This window comes from Halichondria panicea, chromosome 14, assembly GCF_963675165.1.
Source record: "Halichondria panicea chromosome 14, odHalPani1.1, whole genome shotgun sequence".
NCBI lineage: Eukaryota > Metazoa > Porifera > Demospongiae > Suberitida > Halichondriidae > Halichondria > Halichondria panicea.
In genome coordinates, this window is record NC_087390.1 from 1582503 (window position 1) to 1605284 (window position 22782).

Sequence of the window (22782 nt, forward strand, 5' to 3'; positions counted from 1 at the left end):
AAAATCTTCTCTTCAAACAACATATTAAATGACACGACTATAATTATAGATTTCATTTTTATCCTTATACTTGAAGCATGATCATTTCCAGACAACATAATTATAATAAGCTATTGCATGTTCACAAAGTTCTGGATGAGGTTGAGTGCTCTCTCCGGCTGGTCAAACGGGAGAATGTGCCCACCCCCTCTCACGACCACCTGCATAAACTTGTTCACTGTCCTCACACACCCGGCAACATCATCTCCTATCTGTGAAGGGAGAAATGTGTGTGTGGGGGTTAGGGTTAAGGTTAACCCGAACATAACAAAATTAGAAACTACTTTAATGTGTGTGTGTGTGTGTGGGGGGGGCCGGGTGAGAACAAGAATATGTGTGTGTGGGGGGGGGTGAGAACAAGAATATGTGGGTGTGTGTGGGGTGGGGGTGAGAACAAGAAATGTGTGTGTGTGGGGGGGGTGAGAACAAGAAATGTGTGTGTGTGTGGGGGGGAGGGATGAGAACAAGAAATGTGTGTGCGTGTGTGGGGGGTGAGAACAAGAAATGTTTGTGTGTATGTGTGTGGGGGGTGAGAACAAGAAATGTGTGTGTGTGTGGGAGGGGGGGGTGAGAACAAGAAATGTGTGCGTGGGGGGGGGGGGGTGAGAACAAGAACAGTTTGTGTGCATGTGTGTGTGTGTGGGGGGGGTAAGAACAAGAGATGTGTGTGTGTGTGGGGGGGGGGTGAGAACAAGAAATGTTTGTGTGTATGTGTGTGGGGGGTGACAACAAGAAATGTGTGTGTGTGTGGGGGGGAGGGATGAGAACAAGAAATGTGTGTGTGTGTGTGTGGGGGGTGAGAACAAGAAATGTGTGCGTGGGGGGGGGGGTGAGAACAAGAAATGTGTGTGTGTGGGGGGGGTCAGAACAAAAATGTGTGTGTGTGTGTGGGGGGTTAGAACAAGAAATGTGTGTGTGTGTGTGTGGGGGGGGGGGTGAGAACAAGAAATGTGTGTGTGTGGGAGGGAGGGATGAGAACAAGAAATGTGTGTGTGTGTGTGTGGGGGGGGGGGAGAACAAGAAATGTGTGTGTATGTGTGTGTGTGGGGAGGGGTGAGAACAAGAAATGTGTGTGTGCGCGTGTGGGGGGTGAGAACAAGAAATGTGTGTGGGGGGGGTGAGAACAAAAAATGTGTGTGTGTGTGGGGGGGGGGGTGAGAACAAGAAATGTGTGTGTGTGTGTGGGGGGGGGGGGTGAGAACAAGAAATGTGTGTGTGTGGGGGGGGGATGAGAACAATAAATGTGTGTGTGTGTGGGGGGTGAGCTAGAACAAGAAATGTGTGTGTGTGTGTGTGTGTGGGGGGGGGGGGGTGAGAACAAGAAATGTGTGTGTGTGTGGGGTGAGAACAAGAAATATGTGTGTGTGTGTGGGGTGAGAACAAGAAATGTGTGTGTGTGTGTGTGTGTGTGGGGGGGTGAGAACAAGAAATGTGTATGTGTGTGTGTGTGTGTGTGTGTGGGGGGGTGAGAACAAGAAATGTCTGCGTGTGGGGGGGGTGAGAACAAGAAATGTGTGTATGTGTGTGGGGGGTGAGAACAAGAAATGTGTATGTGTGTGTGTGTGTGTGTGGGGGGGGGGTGAGAACAAGAAATGTCTGCGTATGGGGGGGTGAGAACAAGAAATGTGTGTATGTGTGTGGGGGGGGGGTTAAAACAGGAAATGTGTGTGTGTGTGGGGGGGGGGGTGAGATGTACAAAGTGGGTCCTCACTGAACACTAGTTAACCACTAGTCCTACAGCTGTGTACCCAGTGGGTCCACATTGTACACTAGTTAACCACTAGCCCTACAGCTGGTTACCCAGTGGGTCCACACTGAACACTAGTTAACCACTAGCCCTACGGCTGTGTACCCAGTGGGTCCACATTGTACACTAGTTAACCACTAGCCCTACAGCTGTGTACCCAGTGGGTCCACATTGTACACTAGCTACTTACTTGTTGATGAGGAGGAGTGGTTGATTAGTACCTGTGAGTAGTTAAACGAGAAGGGCTACCCCACCAATTGAGAAGCACACTCTCCCAGAGCTCCCACCATATTCATCAGAACCTGCATCAGGAGGATCATTCATTGCTGTAGCTAGATTGTGAACAGGTTTATACAGTTTCATTCTAGTACCTCTTCAGGTTGATTGCCCAACAGTGATACCAGTTGCTCAACTGCTTTCAACTCTTTGAACTAAAGCAGACAAAAAATTAATATTAAATCAACAATTAGATATCTCAACGTATAATTATGTGTGTGTTTGTTCATCACACACACACAGAAAGCTGCCATTCTATAAATGCTCCAGATATACATAGCTCACTTTATGACATTTTCCTTGCTCTTGCTACACTTCCAGACAGCCCAGTCACGGCTATGAGGAGGTCCTTGTTATCAGTGACCTTGAGTAGTGCAGCCAGTGGTGAGAGTCCATCATGAGAGTGTACCAGCGATCGTGTCACCTCCTCCTCCGCACACTAGTGTGTGTGAAAGCAATTTTGAGCAACCACTCCGCGATCTGAGTGTGTGAATAAAATTATGGTAATCAAATTTTAGCTCGTTGTGGTAATAATTGTGGTATACACATCGATCACACTGCACACACACGCCCACTCACCACTGTCGTCTGGTGTTAACGTGTCATCTTCGTCTGCACAGAGAGGTATCAGTGTGTTGTGTGTGCAAGGTGATGAAGTTCAGTTATACACAGTTTATTTAAAGACAGATCATCTACTCCTCACCATCTAGTAAGGACTTGGTCTCTTCTTTCTTCTCTTTATCATCCATTTTAATGGCCACTCACTAGCCTAGTTAGAATGAATAGCTAGCTACCTTAGCTGTAAAGAAGTCATAATTATGATCAAAACTCCCAGTACAAGCCGCCCTCATTAGTGGTGCATTTTGGGGATTCCCCTGAAAGAGGGGTGGGGCTGGCCTTGCAGCTTTGATGTTGGCAAATGACGTCATGACACCCTTGTATGTACATGTATGATGACACGCACATTGTCTGGTTAGCTCCAAGAGAAGCACGAGGCTGCAGAGTTCCAGTCACTCAAGAGAATTGGTGAGAATCATGTTTAGCTAGTATAAATACTTTATGGGTTTGAGAACTCTCGATGATCTGCTATAAATTGAGAGAACTGACCAACAAAAAAATACTTGCTCTGAGATTCTGCATATATAAATCATCTTGTTGACTGCATTTCTCCATTGCCCTCTCCCTCCTAGCTGACCTGGAGAAGAAGTTATCAGATTTGAACAAAACTGTCAAGGAGGTACAAACTGGAACATTACCTGTACGTTGACTGTTGAAGCATCTGTAGTGCATGCCTGTACACACTGTAGTACATATATAAATATGAAATTAGACAGATGTATGGTTGGTTTTGTACAAATGCAGTAAATTGTTATAATCATTTTCTTCCACAGCCTTCGTCAAATGCCCCTCCCCCTCCTGGAGCACCCCCTCCACCCCCACTCCCCGGAGGTGCCCCACCCCCTCCTGGACTGCCGGGTGCCCCCCCACCACCACCCCCTCCACCAGGAGGGCCGGGAGCACCACCACTTCCACCCCTGGGAGGAAAATTCGGAAGTAAGTCAATACTTATCATTATCAGTTGCTTTTTGAAGGAGCCAACTTTTTTCTTAAGAAGAAATTTTTATTGTCTAATTAAGTTACTAGCTGTATCTTAAGTTTCAATAGTTTCAACTACTACAGCTCAGAATTTGTTTAGTTATCAGAATGTTAGAATCCTACTGTCTGTACTCATCGTACATATAGTTATACATGTAGCTATAGAGCTGATAATACACACTGTATGTACTTGTCCCTCTCTCTCCCACTGTCCCCAGTCCGCGGGGGTAAGAGGAAGATTGAGACCAAGTATCGACTGCCCCTACTCAACTGGTCCAGTATCCCGGCCACCCAGATCGCAGGCACTGTCTTCACTGAAATGGACGATGAGAAAATCATTAAACTGATCGATTTTACCGGTGAGGGGTGGTCATGTGATTAGAGTGTGAAAATTTTGTCATTTGTACGTCTTTTAATATTTCATGTATGTCTTCACGTATTGCAGTATGTACTTGTTTATAGCTATCGAGCGATCCAGTATTTTGTTTATTTTTCCCGAAAACAATGGAGACCGGAACTCCAAGATTGGTATCAGTAGCTCTACTGTTCAATTGGTTTTTCTCTCACTCAGAGTTTGAGGAGACCTTCAAGCTGAACACACCCGCTAATAATGAGCCTGACAGAGGAGGAGTCAAGCCAGAGCCCACCCCCCGCAAGAAGACGGTGCAGAAGGAAGGGCTACTGGACACCAACAGATCTCAGAACGTTGCCATTGCACGGAGGAAGATCACGTGTTCTTCAGAGGAGCTCAAAGATGTCATCACACAGTAAGTATGGTTAGCTACAGTAGCAGGGGATCTGAAAACAAATTAATGTGGAGTTTACAATTGATATACAAGCAGAGGAGGTCCGACAGGCGCGGTGCAGCTCAAGTAATTAGCCTCTGATTACTCTCAGCAAAAACATACGACGTGGGAGGATAATTATTATTCAATCAAAGACTAATTGCTTGAGCTGCACTGCGCCTGTCGTACCTCCTCTGATATACAAGTACTGTACATGCGTTGTTATTTTGTTTACTACTGTGCGTGACTGATTATAATTATACACACCACACCCACCCTTTGATGTTCTTGTTGGCCACTCCCCCAGGATGGACTTGGAACGTCTGCCAGTGGATTTGGTGGAGATCCTAAACAAAGTGACTCCCAACGAAGACGAGGTTAAGAAGTTTGGTCAGTTCCAGAAAGACAAGAAAGACCCGAAGACACTGCCAGACAATGACCGGTTTGTGTTTGAGGTGAGAGAAGCAATCTAAAGTCTATTTGCATTGAGTTTGGCCCTGGAAGTTATGTGGTCAATTATGGCTTCATTTATGCTTTATGTGGTGGACAAGTATGCCTGGGACTTCTACATGGAAAATGCTAACTTTTAACTGGTTGGAGCTTACCAGCTCTACAGCATATATAGATAGAAGCGCTTTTTAACAAGGAATCCAATGGTATATGAAACTTTGAATTTCAGTAAAGTATGACAAAGTTATGACAACTTTATGAAGGTCAAACTCAACACAAATAGACTTTAGCTTGCTGTAGGTGATGGGTAGCTACGTATAGGCTGCATTTTGAAATTACTAGAGTTGTCTCTTTAAATAGAGTTTGATGGTCAAATTCCAACGATTTTATTTTTCTGAAAGCTTAGAAGGAGCTCTTTCAGATGATATGCTCAGATCGCATAAAATTATTTGCAACAGGCCATTAATTTTCATTTTCACGACGGCCCTTGGTAGTTACTTCTCCTGTTCCCTAATTGTGCAGTTGTACAGAGTGGAGAGGTTACAAGCACGACTGAATGTGATGATCTTCATGGGAAACTTTGAGGAGGACATTGGTATTCTAATCCCTGTGAGTTGAGCATAATAATTATACATGTGTTAGTAGTACTTGTGCGGCTTCCCCTGCCTTGTGTATTGCCTAACAACTATTGTAGCGGTGGAACCCACAAGGAAAATCTTTAGAAAACAAGTTTTTGCCCCATTGAATGAGGTTTTAGGTAGTTTGTTCTCGCCTGACTACTACTCTAAACCTCCTCACAAATGAATAACTTCTCCATACATAGTTACAGTACTGCCTGTACATTATCTCCTCACAGCAAATTGATGCAGTGATAGCAGCCTCTAAGTCTGTGACTTCTTCAGACCACTTTAAGAAATTCTTGGAAGTGAGCAAACTGCTATCTGTGTGTCTTGTTGAACTTAGACATTCACTTTCACTTGTTAGTGGCCCCCGTACTTGCTTGTTACAGCGTCATAGAAAGCATGGGGTCCGGGGGAGGGCTAGAATCCCCCTATACTGTTTAGTACCTTTCAGACTACATTCTACTGCCTTTCCTCCTCTTGTGCCGAAAAATTAATATCAGTGTGACTCTACGTACATGCATGTACATGTTTGTAGCAACATTCTATTAATAATTTGTAGCTTTCTTTCTGCTCTCATTTGGTTGTGGTTTACTCTTGCTATGTATCTTATTGCGCAGATAATTCTAGCGTTTGGCAACTACATGAACAGCAGTAAGAGGGGCGGAGTGTACGGGTTCAAGGTGGCCTCTCTGGACATGGTGAGCTGGCCACACAAACTGATTCACTCTAACAGACAATAAATTATGACTGTTTGTGGATGGATTAACTGTTTTTCTCAAGCATACACATGTACAGCAAACCATATAGGCCACGAGCATGATTATACTGTATAGCGCAAAATTTTCGAGGTACTTACATTTCGTGGAATGGCCTCTAAAAGCATTTCGTTGCATATTTGTGGGATAACTGCTTACCGGAGCCACGCCTTTAATCTTTGCACATTTAATTTTCGTGAATACACGAAAACAACAAAAATAAAGCCTCTCAAAAGTTCCGCGTTATACGGTGTATGAGTATGTGTCCTCTCTCTCTACCCATGCAGCTGCGTGATTCTAAGGCCCCTAGTGACCACACGGTAACACTGATGCACTACGTAGCAGGAGTGATACGAGACAAGTTCCCCTTGCTGTTAGGGTTTGTTCATGAGCTCACCTACCTGGATAAGGCTGCACCTGGTGAGAAAATGGTGTCTATCATTAGCTTCTAGCTCTAAACAGGCCTTGGAGTTATATGTACTTTGAATCTTTTGAATCACTGTCTCTCTGGCTTTTATTATTTAACAAAAGACTGCTCTGTAAACAGATCTTTATCATCCCCTCCACACACCACACCTTACACACACCCACCCACACCTCACACCACACCTCACACACACACACACACACACCTCACACCACACCACACACCACACACACAGTCTTTCTGGACCTACTCATGGCCGACTTCCGTCAGATCAGTAAAGGCATAAAGGAGGCGACTGGAGAGCTCATCAACAATAAACAGAACACTGCCCTCAAGACCTTCTGTCTGGAGGGAGAGCCTAAGGTCACCAAGCTGGAGAAAGGATTGGAGACTGCCAAGGTCAGCTCAGTTTTAAGAGTTTGATGGACATCTTTATTGTAGTACACCTTCAATGCATCATATACCATATTAAACTACACCCCCCCCCTCATGGTTCGGGGACTCTTTCAGCTGCCATTACTTGAATTTGTGCATTCAGTTTCAACGATTTTCTGAAAGCTTAGAAAGATACCTTTTAAATGTTGAATTTAGGGAGTAGCACATACATGTACATGTTAGATCACACCACATACACCACATGTATAAACCTCATTTTGTAGGAGGCGTTCGGAGAAGTTGTGCAATACTTTGGAGAGAATGCTAAACTGAGTCAACCCAACTCCATCTTCCCCGTTCTGCACAGATTCGTCACAAACTTCAGAGTAACTTTCTTACTATAATTATAATAACGAGTGTTGTGCATTGACATGTAGGATAGATGTTGGCATGTCATGAGATCAGTCTAGTATACTGCCCTAGGTAACCCGCAGTTGACCCTACAACTATTGCTGATACCATCAATCACCTTTAGTGGTCTGTGGTGGTTTCCTGTTTGATATGCTTCAGGGGAGATGAGGGTGACTGATTATCTACAAACAACATGTTCACCTTTGTTTATACATTGTCCAAAGAAATTGTTTCAAACCTTTGTCAAATGTTGGTTCCTCTTTCCCGTGTGTATTTGTATTTTAGTGTTTCTAAGTACAGCCATGTACAGTGTGTGGGTGTGGTATACAGTACAGTTTGAATGGTGAATGATATTTTGTCTCTATACAGAAAGCAGACAGTGAAAACCTTGCCAAGATAGCCATCAGACAAGCTGTAAGTATATCACAAGAGCGTACATCAATCATTCTGTTAACACATTCTCTCATTCCCCCATTATAGCAACTGTGTGTATTACCTTGCGTGGATGACACTTCCTTATCAGAGGTAAACAACACCCTCTCCTGGTATAAGAATATCTCTGGAATAATAATCACTTGCTGTCTAAATATCAACTGAGAATGTTCTGTCTGTCTATATATTAACTGAGAACCTGCTTGCTTGTGTGTACAGGATAATCAGGGTGTGGACGTACTGCCTCAGATCTATGACGGAGCTATTGAAGAGATCATTTCCGGTCAGTTGATTGGTTACTGTCAGTACTTGTGTGTAACCACTTGTCTAGGCTCATTATTTGAGACTGTATATAGTTTGGTAGTCTGAAGTTTACTGAGCAGCGTGCACATTTTTAAGGTGTAGATTTGGCCCTGGGTCATTTTGTATTTTGTAACTACCGAACTATTGTATAGATTTGCATGCTTGCTACTACATACATGACAGTGTACCAATTCTGAATTCATCGGCCGCTCTTGTGCTTGTACTATATACAGGTATGAAGAACACTGCATACAGACCGGCCAACTACAGACGTAACACATTACGTAAGCATGGCAACTCTACGTCGTCCAATCAGGTGGCAGCACCCTCACCACATGATGAACTTCTCCAGTCCCTACAGAGAAGAACTAAAGCTAGAGAGGACAATTACGGTGCCAATAGACCATGGCTGAAATAATCTGTATAGCTAGCTAAAATCATTTCATTCACCGTTATTGTCTTCTGTACATTTTGTGTTTCTTTGCTCAATTCATATAATTATACATGTAATAAAATGTATTGTATGTTCGTTGATGACCCATGCTTTACCGTATTACTATAACAAGTTGGCATATGTGAGAATATAATTATAAGTATGCACATGTACATGTATGACATTGTGAGATTTACTATATATAGTGCAGTTCATATACTTGAAGCAGGGATGAACATTATTATGAAAAGTTTACACAATAGGATGCATTCATGCATTATCGAGAATTATAAGGTAAAGATCATTGATAAAACAATTGAAAGAATATCTTTTTGTAAAAAAACGGGGAGGGTCTTGTATGTCACCCTCGCAAAGTTCGCAAATGTTTGATTCTCGCAAAACATTCTAGGTAAACAAAGCATCAAGAATTCTCTGTTCTGACTGGCATTAAATCTGCACTGAAGAAGTAAGCTTCAACCACAACATTGAATCTTGGAGCTGGCACAGTTGGTCTATTCTTGACAGAACCATGAAGATGACATCTCAGAGACATGCCCGTTATCTCTCAATTGATCCGGATGATGATGTTACCCTGGTTTTCCGTAAGCCTAGTTGGCAGCTCAGAGCCTGCCTTGCCTCTGTGTTGATCACCCCTGTCCTCTACCAACTCTACCTCATTATGGTCACCATCAGATACATACTCTTCTTACAAATTTTTTCATGTGAGTCAGTAAAGCTACTCACCAATAATTGCATAACATTTTTTATTTAATATACACTTTGGTGTAATTATACTGAGCATATCACGGGGCATAGGCCACAATTATATACTTGAAGGACAGTTTTAAACAGCCATTAGTGAGTGCCGTATCCATGCAGTTAGGGGCTCATTGTGCTCACGTACCTAAGCTCAACAGTAACTTACTGGATAGCTGGGAGCTGTATGAGCCTGAGCCTGCATTGCACTAGAGCTATAGCTAGCTAGCTAGCAAGAGCTTTTATACTGCGGATTTCACGGAGACCACACCTTCATGCATGCAGATATCCAAGGTTCCTGTTTTGTGACAGCATGCTCTATAATTTTATTCACCCAAGTTACAACCATCACCAGCAGAGGAGCAGAGGGCCTGATCACACTACCTGAATAATTATACAATGGGTTTGATAGCCTGATTTGAGAGCACAATGATATACTATCACCAGAACATCTGCATCAAAACCATTGTATAAGATGTTCTGGGGATAGTATATCATTGTGCTCTCACTATATAGGCCTTGCCCAATTATTCAAATTTTGCCTAGTCTCCAAGTCTCATGCATTGTACCTTATAATTCGTCTTTACCATTAGTCTCAATAAAAATCATCAACGAGAGTTATACTGCAACATCACTGACGCTTCTATATAATCTTCTAAGGAACTATTATTGGTTAAAGAAATCTTAGAAAATAGTCAACTGATCCAGTACTACTACTAGCACCTTCCATACGTATTATATACTCAGTATAGCCACTACTATACTAGCCAGTCTAGCCAGTGGTGATCCAGGAATGTTGAGAGGGAGGTTTCAAAACAGTTAATTTTAATAAAAAAATAAAATAAAAAAAAGCAATGAGCATGCGCATTAGAGAGCCCTTCCCACATATAGAAATCAGCCTAGTAACTACAGATGGTGATCATTCAAGCTGAGTTGCTAGCTGGGAAGTTGATCTCCAATGTGTTAATTCTTGTGTGAAAGGGGGGTTCCATGGAACCCATGGAACCTGTCTGGATCCGCCACTGCTAGCCACCACGTGTGCTCAGAAGTGTAAAGGTCAACAATTAGCATTGGTCATGCTTCTATAAATACTTTCTACCAAAATTTGATAAAAATTGCCTAATAGGCTAATATTTTTTGCCTATTAGGCTGGCATAATGCTCAATGCTCCACGCTAGCATAAAATTGGGCAAGCTCTTACTATAGCCTATAGTGAGAGCACAATGATATACTAAAACCATTGTATTATTAAAGACAGCATGCAGTACGATTACACAGAAAAATCGACTGACAAGACTATGTCTTCTGCACATAAGTGATACACTGTGAAAAATACCTGTAAATATTGACTATTGTTCCCTGTAATGTGCAGTAAAGCGTGGGCGTAGGCGGAATCCAAACATTTCGCGCTATTCCGCGACCTGAGCACCCTCGTACCATTATTCCTAGAAAAACTTGGTATACAGAGACTCTCGTTAATTCGGTCACCCTTGGGACCATGCAGCTTGGCCGGAATAGCGAGGTGGCTGCAGCTCAGGAAATAGCCACAGCTTATACCTCGAATCTAATGACTACTTTTGCGGTTCTTGTCTCGAGAATAATGTAGGATAATGTTCTCTATTTAAGTGTAATCCAATTTTATTTGCTAAACCACACCCAAAATGTCATATCCGGCCGTAATATACGTATAAAATTACATAGAAAACCTTGTTTGGGACAGCCAGCACTGGCCGGTAAACGGAATAGCGAGTGGCCGTACTTCAGGGTGATTTTTGTGCAGTAAACATATAGCTAGCATTCCGTGCAAAGCCAAATGGCCGGTATATCGAGGTGGCCGTACTTCAAGAGCCGGAATAGCTAGAGTCTACTGTACATGGAATCTCATGACCATCCACAATAGTGATGTCACAGCACATGAATATATTTATGTAACTCTACACAGCTCCCCCACGTCCTGCTTGCCCTGTGGTTGACTTGAGTTGGACCGGAGTGTTTTCTTGTGAGCTGGGATGGAGGGGGAGTGCACTGGCCGTTCTCATTCTGTCAGCTGTGCTTATCACCTGCTACTCACTCATCACTGCCTGCTTGGTGAGATGGAACCCTCGGAAACAATGGAACTCAACCACATCAGGTAATCAATTATATATTTACTGCCACAATAATTATAAACGTCACTAGTTTTTGATACTCAAGAAAAGCCTACCAAGTTTCAAGTGAGAGTTCAGAGCACTAATCGACTGATGTTGCCCCCCACTCTCAGTCTGTGTATACTGTTACTGATATTCCGCTTATTGTTACAATCAGGAGATGTTGAAGCAAACCCTGGACCAACGCTTGGTAAGCAGTCTCTTTATGATGCATATAAAATTAAACTATGTGTATGCCATTGTATTTAGGCTCTATTCTGACTATTGATGATTTGAATTCTGTTTACGAGAAACTGTTAGAAGCCGCCGAAAACTGGTTCTTCCTGGGACTTTCCCTGGGATTAGGTCATGGCACCCTCAAGAATATAACAGATGACTATCGCGGGAACAGGAAATATCTATGTGAAATGATAGCTGCTCGCTTGAAGACCGGCCCTCTCACCTATTCTGAAATATGTCGGAGTCTCAGATCACCAACAGTTGATCGGAATGATGTCGCTGAGGCTATAGAGGAGGCATGTACAGGTATGAATAGTCATGAGGCTAACATCAATGGATAGTTCACAACCTACCTAGTCACGAACGTATGTACTTCATAGCATCCAATTACTCACTTTTTCAGATGACGATACTTCACCTGGGTCATCTAAGAGGAAAAAATTATCCACAACGACTCCTGTACCAACTAGTAAGTTAGCTAATCTGTAGTTTATGTGAGTGGTGATAGAGTAGGTACATCTCAAGGATTGCTGTGATAAAAGCGGTTTGTGCATTGCTCAGGTTTTGAGGGCCAATTATTTGAGATTCTATTACTCGCTTCATGAATATTTTAGTATTTATAGTTTATTCTTTTATTATAGAACCCAAATCCGATGATCGTTCTACCATCCAACCAGATGAAGCAATAGGAATTTATCGAGCATACTTAACTAGTATTTATGATACAAGATCCCTCCCTGCTGACGAAAAATATCCTCTCCAGTGTGTTAAGCATTTTGTTAACCTAGAATGTGCGGATGTAAGTAAACATTTATCGAGAAAGAAAATGGAAGAGTCCTGGTCAAAAATAGTTAAAGGCGAGCTGGATAGATTTCCTAGTAAGAGAATCACAATGGATCAGATAGCTTCTAAAGTAGAGGGAAAATTCTCTAAACTAGTTGTCATTAAGGGGGCTCCTGGAGGAGGTAAGACGACTTTGTCATGGGAGCTGTGCAGACGATGGGCTAATGGTGAAGTTTGGACAGATTACTCCCTCGTTGTATTGCTCCGACTTCGAGATGAGAATGTTCAGAAAGCTGTAGAATTAGTTGATCTATTTCAATGTGAAGATACTGATGATTCCAAGAATGTTTATACTATTGTTCGAAAGGATCATGGGCAGGGCATACTGTTCATTTTGGAAGGCTTGGATGAGTTACCACCATCCTTTAGAGAAAATGATTCCATATTTATGAAACTAATAACCGGACGTCTACTTCCAGCCAGTACTGTGCTTGTTACCACTAGGCCCTGGGCTGTGTGTGAACTACCTGTTACTTGTAGCTCCAGAGTTGATCAGTTCATTGAAATTTTAGGTTTTTCTTCCAAACAAATTCATGAGTACATTGATCTAATGATCAAAGATGGGGCTCCACCAGGACTACGTAAATATATTGACTCTAATCCACGTATCTCTAGTGCAATGTATAACCCTCTTCATGCCAGAATTGTAGTTGAAGTTTACAGAGAAAACCACGAGAATAGCAATAGCATAATCCCCAACACAACAACTGAACTATACACCGAATACTCTCAAATTTTGATTGAAAGATATTTAGACAGTGATTGGAGTGGTGAGCTTAGGGAGTTACCTTCGTCACTTCAGGTACATTTTGATAAGCTCTGCCAAATTGCGTACAATGGAATAACAAAAGAAAAACAACAATTGGTTTTCTTCAAGGAAGATGTTGTTGATGCTAGCACTACACTCGGATTCATGAACAGTGTACACCCTTTATATAAATCCACAAAGAAAAGCAACAGTTCTCCATCTTACAATTTCCTTCATCTAACACTTCAAGAGTTCCTCGCTGCATTTTACATCTGGAAAAACAACACCCCACACGAGCAGTTGATCTTGTTTGAAACAAAGGCTGATGTTGGATCTTACAAGATGATTCTATTGTTTTTAACTGGATTGACTAAACTGAATGACCCATGGACGCAGTGTGTACTTCCCACTCCTTACTTGTACTATGAGAAAGGATCGTCAAAAGCCGAGAGAATGTGTAGATTCTCAAGGGATCAAATTATGTGGATCTATGAAAGCCAAAATGCGCAAGCCATGAAGGACTTGTATTGTAATGTGCTGTATGAACTACTGCTAGATGATCCGACAGTTGATCAGTTTGCACTTGGTTATGTTGTAGCTTCTGCTCATTTCAAAGTAACTCAAATGGACATGTTCGAGTTTAATAAAAGATATGCTTTTGATGTGGATAGATCAATGATATTAGAAGGAATCAACAAAGTTTTGCCTTCTTTTACTCTAAGTGTAAGGCATCTGAAAGTGTCTACCGCATTCAGGATTCCATCTGTTTGGTATACACTCATTGATAGGATACTACCAGAATTAGAAAGACTCAGTTTTGGATCAAGAGATATTGACGATAAATTTGTTGGGCCTGAGGTTCCATGTCCATTAAAAATATTTGACACTATACAGCTATCTCCAAACTTAAATGTTTTAGAGCTAGATTTTGGTATCTCAAGAGACACACTGTGATACGAATACTTGATATTTTGAAGCCAAAACACTGCTTGAAAGTTTTGAAATGTGCTCGAGTATCGCCAGCTGATGAAGAGTTGCTGTCAGACTTCATTGCACATTCTAGTATTGAAATGTTGGTGATACATTTGGTACATTCGAGCGATCTCTTCACAGATACTGATGATTGGTGTATTTCAATTGGATTGAACGTGACTGAGTTAAAAAGGAATAATACAAAAATTGTACTGTCTAAACATTCATTTACTATAAAAAGAATGTTTTCAATAGAAGATATTAAATACCTAATTTCAATATTAGGCCACTGGAAACTAAGCTTACAATATCTGCGATGCTCTTCCGATGTTAAGTTTACCCCCGGACAATCTGAGCAACTATTTAGTACTCTACTCAATTGTCCGATACTTAAAGAACTTGATATCGAAAGTGAAATAAAGGGCCAATTTGAATATTTCTGTACCCACCAGCACTTGCAATCACTAACTTTGTCTGGTCCTGATAATTCCTGTGACGTTTTACGTTGGCTTAAAGACAATCGATTACATTCCATTAAAAGCCTTAAACTGATATGTAACTTTGACTGCTATTTTGATGAAGCTATTGGTGAGTATCTACAGACTGACACATCTCTAGAAGAATTGTCACTGCATTACATTGATTTCAAAAGTAGCCTGAGTCATTTAGTGCAGGGACTGCAAGTTAACATATGTATAGTGAAACTAATGATTTTACCTGATATTACTATTACAAGGGCCTTAGATTATGATCTCGGAATGCTTGAACTGGCCCAAATGTTTCAACTTAATACAACTCTACAATTCATTGAACTTACGGTTGATATGCATTTGCTAATGGATCTACTACCTGTTTTGGAAGCATTAAGAGAAAACAATACAGTTAAACACCTGAAACTCCATCTGTATGACCTTGCGCTACAATTCGCTGGGTACATCCCTATAAGAACAACGTACACTGTTACCACTGAAGAGGCTGAAGCTGTCGGTAATGTGTTAGCCAAGAACAAGACTCTAGAGGTGTTTCACCTCAATGCTGAGATCACTGAGTGCTCCCCAATTGTCAGGGGGCTGTTGGAAAACAAAACACTGAAAGAATTCAGAATTTCTAAGGATATAAAAAACAACGTTATCATATGTCCCGAGTACGTTGATGTCAGACGAAGAATTGTGTTTGTGGAGATCCCTTTTTATGGTTAACATGTAGCGGTTAATGACTCTTGTTTAGTAGTCTAGTGTTATAATTGTTAATAGTACTAGTACTGAAATACACAATGCGTATAATTAATTATAATTATATGTAAGCTTAATTCCCGATATTGGTGGCTATCTTATAATTATAATTGTACAGTAGGCTCTCGTCCGGTCACCCTTGGGACCTGCTAGCTTGATATCATAATTACTTCACAAAACTCGCCCTTATAAGCAGTCACTTCGCTATCCTGGTCATGCAGTTGTAATTATATGCAGTATTATTTTTTTTGTACCATAATTATTATATTCCTTCAAGTCAAGAACAGTTTATATATTTACTGTTCTCATGCAGTCGCTTCGTTGATTTGGCATAAAATTATAATCTTCTCTTCAATTCTTCTAGTTTTGTTTTTATACTTGAAGCATGATCATTTCCAGACAACATAATTATAATAGGCTATTGCATGTTCACAAAGTTCTGGATGAGGTTGAGTGCTCTCTCCGGCTGGTCAAACGGGAGAATGTGCCCACCCCCTCTCACGACCACCATGCAGCTCACATACCCGGCAACATCATCTCCTATTTTCCACACCAGTCCTGTGAAGGGGAGGAATGTGTGTGTGTGTGGGTGTGTGTAGGTGTGGTGAGAACATAAATACAACCTTTAATTTACTTGACAAAATGCACACGCAGGGAAGCTCTAAACAAAACAATAATAAAACGGAATTATCCACACACCATAACGGGAGGAGAGGACATTGTATCACTACTGAGGCCATTATGTATCAGTACTTTATTGCACTCTCGTTTCCAAGGACCATTTCCACATCTTCAGACTGAGAGCCATAGCCGACGTGAATGGCTCGTCTGATGTCAGTGGTGTTGATTGGTGTTGATGAAGGGAACGTAGTAGTTAAAATCAGGGGAGGCTGGGCGAATAAGAAATATTGCATGTGAAGAACTGTCTGAACCCTTTAACCGCCACGGGCCCACGATCGTGGCCCGCAATAGTAACTTTTTTGCGAAATTCTAATTCTGCGATACTTAGGAAGTAGCTCGAACTACGCACATCCCTGTATAGAGGAAGAGCTGTAGAATCACGTGCAATTTAGTCTAGAATTTTCCAAGCCACGTTGCTATGTTAAAATTTCATTAGCATCTTACCGCACGAAGTTTATAGCTATGGCTAGGTTGTTTACTTGTGCCTAGTCTCGCACAGCCAGCCCCGGATGTTTTCTATTTGAACGCTAGGTCGATAACATGGGTCTGGTGAACTTCCTATGTACAAGTTGTGTCGACACGCCGAAGATTTCTCGGCGTGTTAACCGCTGCGGTCAACTGGAGGCAAAAAGAAGGAAAGATAGTTATGCAAAGCAGCCTCTTGTTGCCCAACTTGCTACAGTTTCTAGCTAAATGCAACTGACAATAATGGCTTATTTATGCCCTAAGACTATCCCAGAAGATCACAAAGAGAGAGAAGTTCCATGGGTAGTTGTACAGAAGCAAGAGCTGAGTTGTAGATAATTAGCTGCAAGGATGTCTCCTACTAGTACTACATCTATACCTGAAACCAGCATTCTATATTCAAGTGGCAGTACTGCAAATAAGATTTGATTTGCATCTTTTTCTCTGAGAACTGAATCCATGCCATTGTTGAGAACCTTGAAACATAACATGCCTGGTTTAAACTCAGTCTAAATCTTTCTAGTTACTCTGAGTAGTTCTTGCATGTGTAGATCCATCCTGATTTGAGCACTGAGGACTCTCAACTATACTGTACATATAAATTTATTTGCAGAACTGTGTGGTTTTCACATTATTGTAACCACAATGTGGTCATCAACCATGAATAATATTATTTGTGACCACTATTTACTATAACCCACTTAAGGCCTTGCACAACTCGTTGATAGGAAGTTCTCCAGACCCTATTTTTAATCGGGGCTGGTGCGAGACTAACTTGTGCCGATGTGCTTGAACATCTTGAGGACAGCAATGGCGATGTCTCCTCTGGTGATGACAGTGCCTATGAAGGAGAGGGGATAGTAGGATACCTCCCAAAGGCTACCAGCTTTATGCCAGATGCTGATGAACTGTCTGGGACTGAGGACATGCATGACATGGACCTAGACGCTAGAGCTATGGACCAGGACGGTGAAAGACCAGGAGAGGGCTCACTGTGTGACTCTGGCAAGTAGTATAGTATAGCTAGAATATCAGTAGTAAGTATAGTATAGCTAAAATAGAATTAGCAGTAATGAACAGTCTTTATGTGAGCTTGTAAATTTCATAGATCGTTCACCGATATAGTAATACATGTACGTATTGTACTTCAAATTGATATATCTTAGCACTGTTACATTCATATGATGTGAAAATCAAGCTTAGTCAAGCCTTTATACCATATGATAGGCTGATCCATAAAAAAAAATTTTGGATTTTATCTCACCGCTGGCCGAGCATTTAAAATGATAAAAACGGGTGAGCGTAATAACTGTGGTTGTTATGGCAACACATGTTGCACCATTTTATTCTTTGTGGTATGGGCATTCTATTGGTATATGGTTGCTAGGAATTGTATTGCTCTGGAAACCCGATAGAGAATTTACAGACATTTCACTTCACTGTTAATTAGAATCCGACGGTTAAAGGGTTAAATAATCAATTTTTGCATGACCAAAATGTCAGCAATTGCCCTCTACAGTTCTTATACTGTAACTAAATTAAATGCAGTGAAACTTGTATTGTGGTCAGCCTATAATCAGGCACCCTTTACAATACAGCCAGGTTAACAAGCTTCAGAGTCTCCATAGCATGTGTTTGAACCAGACCACCTCTTTATTATAGCCACTGTTGGTCTGCCCTTGCAAGGGGTGACAGCTATAGATTGGTTTCCTTACACAAGTATACACACATGGAGAAACCAATCACCCCAGGGCATGACATTTCAACAACACCCTACAATACTTAAGTCAGTGTTTCCCCCAGTGTACAGTTCAAACAGGGTGGCGCTAGACTATGGCTTGGGGGAGGGGCAGCATGTATTACTGCTAATCTTTCTTGCCATTATTTGCCATGCACACAGCTTCTCAATGTCCTCTAACACAGTACATGACCACAATAGAGATAATTGTATAGTCCAGGACTTCCCCAAATTCAATCCATACACACAACTTAACTTGTACAGATTCCCAAATTCAATTAGCTACTCAACAAGAGCCCTTTAACCAAACACTGGTTAAGTATGTACCAACATAAGATAAATAATACAGTAGAATGTTCAGTACACTACGTATAGGTAAAAAGAGTATATACCACTCCAAACAGGACTGTATACTTCTATCCAACACTTTCTGACATACTCTATCAACATACGTGTACATAGCGAGGTCCTGAGAATGTTGTAGTAGTTGGTGGATCCAGTGATGTTGCACAAGTACGTAGGATACGGTATCAGATCTCCGTTGAGCAGAGCAGCAAAAATCTGCAACAGTCGACACAAACATGTTATACCTAGTTTGAGAATGTGAAATGAATTTTGGATGCTGAGCTTCTGTGAATTGGCCACCGAATAAACCGTAACAGCTGCGTTGAGTAATAGCTTAGACAAGCACACAGCTGGCTACAATGTTCACTAACTGCTAGGTACTGAACCCTGGTGGACGAGAGGGGGTACGTGATGCACATACATTGTAGTTAGTCAGTGGCTTCAGTAGTTGGTTCCTGTACAGGTACTGAGTACTAGAGTTGCCTCTGTGACTAGAGTTCTGATGCTGTGTATAGTGTGTGTACCTTGAAGCCATCGTAAAACCATTCAGCTTTGATGTACTGCACAGCCGTGTTGGTCCTTGAATAAATGTAAGTGGCTTGGTTCTCGTCAGCCATTCCAAACTGGAACACAAGGTCAGCGTACGCCATCATCACTTGCGTCCGTCCCTGTATGTGTGTGTGTGTGTGTGTGTGTGTGTGTGTGTGTGTGTGTGTGTGTGTGCGTGTGTGTGTATGTGTGTGTGTGTGTGAGGGGTAGCAGCAGAAATAAGAATTGCCTTTTTATCTCTCAAATATGAAAGGTCTCTTTCTAAACTAGCCATAACTCGAGAAAGAAGCTTTAGTTTGCTAATCCACGAATCAAAATCCAAGAGAATGTGGCTAAAAGACTATAGAAGCTGTTAGTTTTCTTCGCATTGCAACCGTTGAGCAGTTACAGCTGGAACAGACACACAGACAGACACACGCACACACACACACACACACACAGTCAGCTCTACCGTATTCCTCGTGCGGCTACATCTCGAGGCATAATTACAGTATTTGGTATTATGGCTGGTTAGGACATGATTATTGTGGGCATGCAGTGGCTATGTTAACATGAACAATTATGGGCTTGGGCTGTACATAAAGACTTTGGACTGTATAAATGGAGGGTCCTTTGGTTGCTTGGTTGGTGAGAAGCTTTTGTGCTTGTACTTGGTATGACAATAATTTTATGATAATAAACCTCAGGAATTGTCTAGAGGTTTTGTGGTGGCTGATGCATGGGGGTGTTGGGAGTGGGCCTTGCCCAATTATGCTCAAAATTGTTCCTAGTCTCCAAGTCTCATGTACATTGTACCAAGAGTTCATTAGGAGGAGTACACAACTCCACTTAACACCGTAGTACCTTCCCACAATCACATGCTGTTGTATAAAGAATCAAAATTAATTTGCAATGAATGACAGTGTGGATGGTGATAATGTGATCACTAATGTTATTCATTTACAACTGCCAGTAGGAAAGGCAATGAATAACATAGTTACTAATTGCCTTTCCTGCTTGTTGTGATTACAATAGTGAGTACCGTATAGCGCGAAATTTTCGAGGCACTTATATTTCGTGGATTAGCCTCTAAAAGCTATTTCGTTGCACAATGTTCGCGGAATGACTGCTTACCGGAAGCCACGCCTTTAAATCTATGCATGCTATAGCAGGTAATTCAATTTTTGTGGACTTAATTTTCGTGTAGGATTCTAACCCACGAAATCCGCGAAAATTAAGCCCCTCGAAAATTTCGCGCTATACGGTATCTGTGACCTAGGAATGAGGAATGCTTTTTGTGCAGTCTATTGGAGTAGCTATACTCTTCCTAATGAACTCTTGATTGTACCAGGAGTGCACTCCTGATTGTATACCTATTAGTCTTTAATTATTACCATTAGTCTGCTAGCATAACTTGGGCAAGGCCTAGTGGGAGTGGGGAACAGGCATTAGTCAGTATATACGCCCTTGGTCAAAGTAAATAGATGTGGTGTGTGTGTGTGTGTGTGTTGTGTGTGTGTGTGTGTGTGTGTGTGGTGTGTGTGTGTGTGGTATGTGTGTGTGTGTGTGTGTGTGTGTGTGTGTGTGTGTGTGTGTGTGGTGTGTGTGTGTGTGAGGGGTAGCAGCAGAAATAAACTTGGCTTAAGAATTGAAAAATACTTTAAATATTAAAGCTAGGTCTCTTTCAAAGCTTTCAGAAAATCAGAAAAGTGTTGAAATCAAGTTATGGCAGTCCCCAAACCATTGGGGAGCTATTACACTTTGGTGCCCTTAGTGACTTTGCTGGATTTTGTCTATAATTGTAAGCAAGCAACTCCATTAACCTGGGCTGTAATAATTATAGAGGGTGTCCTAGTGGTTAGTGTACACACATAATACACTTGACTCTGCCTGAGTGTCCTACTAATAACCTGATGGCCTTGAGTTGGATGTTGTTACTGATCCTCTCCAGTACTGCCTCCCCAGACACAGTGTCTATGATGAGCACACACTCTTTAGTGACAGGCTTCTTGGGTCCTCTGAACTGGGCCACATCATCAGTCCACTCAGCCTGTGTGGAAGTGAAGGGGGGCAGAATGATTGTAGTTATAGTCAAACCTGTCTATTGTAGTCACCCTCTATAATACAGCCACTCAACATCTCCATAGCATATAATTATGTGTTTGGACCTGACTGTGTTAGGAGGCCACCTCTCTATTGGCAAACATGCCTCACAATAAAATAGCTGATTGAAGAGCTCATAATTATAACTACACAACTACATGTACTTGCTTATTAAGTTTGCTCCCTAGAAACCTACTAATAGATCTAGCTCAGTTGCTGTGAGATAGCAAATAGTGTGTGATATGATGCTGGGCTAGTTGTACAGTACCCCAGTGTACCACCACGGTGACTGCTCACTTCCCTAGATACAACCTCAGGGTATGGAGGAAGTGATTGTAGCTAAGCTACAGTTATCCCCTCACCTGGTAGTTGTACGTTCACTTCATCATCAGCCACTCGCAGTTTACCAGGCTTTGTGGGATCCACTGACAGAGGCTTGAAGTCATCTGATACAGTGGCCATCAATGTCAGTCACTAAATGATTCGGTAAAATTCGGCTGAAAAAATACATCTATTAAACATTATATTAAGACTAAGAGGGTGGAGATACGCTAGTCGGGCGCCGCCGCCCTCTACCATTGCCCGGAAGGAGGTCGGGAATCAAGCCTATCCACAGTTTTGTTCTGTTGTTGGAAATCCAACAATTCCACCAGCTCCAATCAGATTGCAGTATCTCAAGGGGATTAATCACACCCACTCAACTGTACCATGTGTGAATTTTGCACACGTTGGATTGACTGAGAGGCGAGGCCAACACCCACTTTAATAAATGATTTCATCGCTATTGGTTAGCACCCACATAGAATGAATGATATTCATGATACTATTGCGTAACAGGCCAGAACAAAACTGTGGATAGGCTTGATTCCCGACCTCCTTCAAGGAGGGCGGCGGCGCTCGACTAGAGACACGCCACTACAGTCTTCCTGGTTTATATAATCCTTCACTGAAGGAGATGAACTCTATGTATGCATGGCGATATGATTTTTTTTTGTATGGTACTGAGAAATCGGAGAAACTGTGACTCACATTTAATATTTGATGGTGTGATAGGCGTTCTCCCTGGGGAAGGTGAAGCTCTTGCCCAGTTTGACTCTATATTCCTCACCCAGTTTCACTGGGAGCAGCTCAGTGCAGTAGAAGCAACTTCAGCCGGCCATAGTCTAACAAGAGGCAAGCGAGGCCAAATTTGTCCCATACGGTAAAGATCGTTATTGAAACAATTGAAAGAATAACGTTGCAAAAAAGTGGGGGAGGTTTTGTGGTCAAAAGAGCATGCACAAGATTCTCTAGCTCTGACTGACATTAAATCTGTACTGAAGAATTAAGCTTCAACCACAACATTAAATCTTG

The 22782-nt window shown here is 41.9% G+C and overlaps 4 protein-coding genes and 1 long non-coding RNA gene across 9 annotated transcripts in view; 3 read left to right on the plus strand and 2 right to left on the minus strand.

Moving 5' to 3' along the window:
• The window catches only part of LOC135347387 (protein NLRC3-like), a 91492-nt gene extending 82730 nt beyond the window's left edge, over positions 1–8762 (plus strand). For both annotated transcript variants that reach the window (XM_064545355.1, XM_064545356.1), the window contains 8 exons: positions 6134–6214; positions 6559–6691; positions 6934–7097; positions 7358–7459; positions 7854–7898; positions 7965–8009; positions 8136–8199; positions 8453–8762. In XM_064545355.1, coding sequence (XP_064401425.1) covers positions 6134–6214; positions 6559–6691; positions 6934–7097; positions 7358–7459; positions 7854–7898; positions 7965–8009; positions 8136–8199; positions 8453–8637 — 819 coding nt within the window. In that variant the 3' untranslated portion in view covers positions 8638–8762. The remainder of the gene's footprint in view (positions 1–6133; positions 6215–6558; positions 6692–6933; positions 7098–7357; positions 7460–7853; positions 7899–7964; positions 8010–8135; positions 8200–8452) is intronic.
• Positions 30–2909, minus strand: LOC135347414 (uncharacterized). Of its 3 annotated transcripts, none has more exons than XR_010398370.1 (6): positions 2766–2909; positions 2642–2674; positions 2348–2542; positions 2158–2217; positions 2008–2088; positions 30–251 (listed from the first exon to the last, which is right to left on the minus strand). It is a non-coding gene; the product is annotated as an uncharacterized LOC135347414 (long non-coding RNA). The 3 variants fall into 3 exon arrangements; XR_010398369.1 differs by having other exon boundaries at positions 30–247; positions 1973–2088; XR_010398368.1 differs by having other exon boundaries at positions 33–251; positions 1977–2088.
• A 300-nt stretch (positions 8763–9062) lies between the features above and the next one.
• On the plus strand, positions 9063–12115 carry LOC135348139 (uncharacterized). The gene is made up of 4 exons (XM_064546315.1): positions 9063–9374; positions 11351–11539; positions 11587–11745; positions 11805–12115. The coding sequence occupies exons 1-4, from the start codon at positions 9182–9184 to the stop codon at positions 12113–12115; spliced, it is 852 nt and encodes a 283-aa protein (XP_064402385.1). The 5' UTR covers positions 9063–9181.
• A 306-nt stretch (positions 12116–12421) lies between these two features.
• LOC135347398 (NACHT, LRR and PYD domains-containing protein 3-like) lies at positions 12422–15806 on the plus strand. Its single transcript, XM_064545368.1, has one exon. The coding sequence runs from the start codon at positions 12601–12603 to the stop codon at positions 14317–14319; it is 1719 nt and encodes a 572-aa protein (XP_064401438.1). The 5' UTR covers positions 12422–12600; the 3' UTR covers positions 14320–15806.
• Positions 15807–15914: 108 nt separating this feature from the next.
• Positions 15915–22732, minus strand: LOC135347406 (probable serine carboxypeptidase CPVL). 2 transcript variants are annotated; one of them, XM_064545400.1, is made up of 6 exons: positions 22459–22732; positions 21792–21903; positions 21237–21376; positions 19323–19466; positions 18906–19014; positions 15915–16127 (listed from the first exon to the last, which is right to left on the minus strand). In XM_064545400.1, the coding sequence occupies exons 4-6, from the start codon at positions 19449–19451 to the stop codon at positions 15988–15990; spliced, it is 378 nt and encodes a 125-aa protein (XP_064401470.1). In that variant the 5' UTR covers positions 19452–19466; positions 21237–21376; positions 21792–21903; positions 22459–22732; the 3' UTR covers positions 15915–15987. The 2 variants fall into 2 exon arrangements, with proteins under 2 accessions (XP_064401470.1, XP_064401471.1); XM_064545401.1 differs by having other exon boundaries at positions 21792–21926.
• Between the last annotated feature and the right edge of the window lie 50 nt (positions 22733–22782).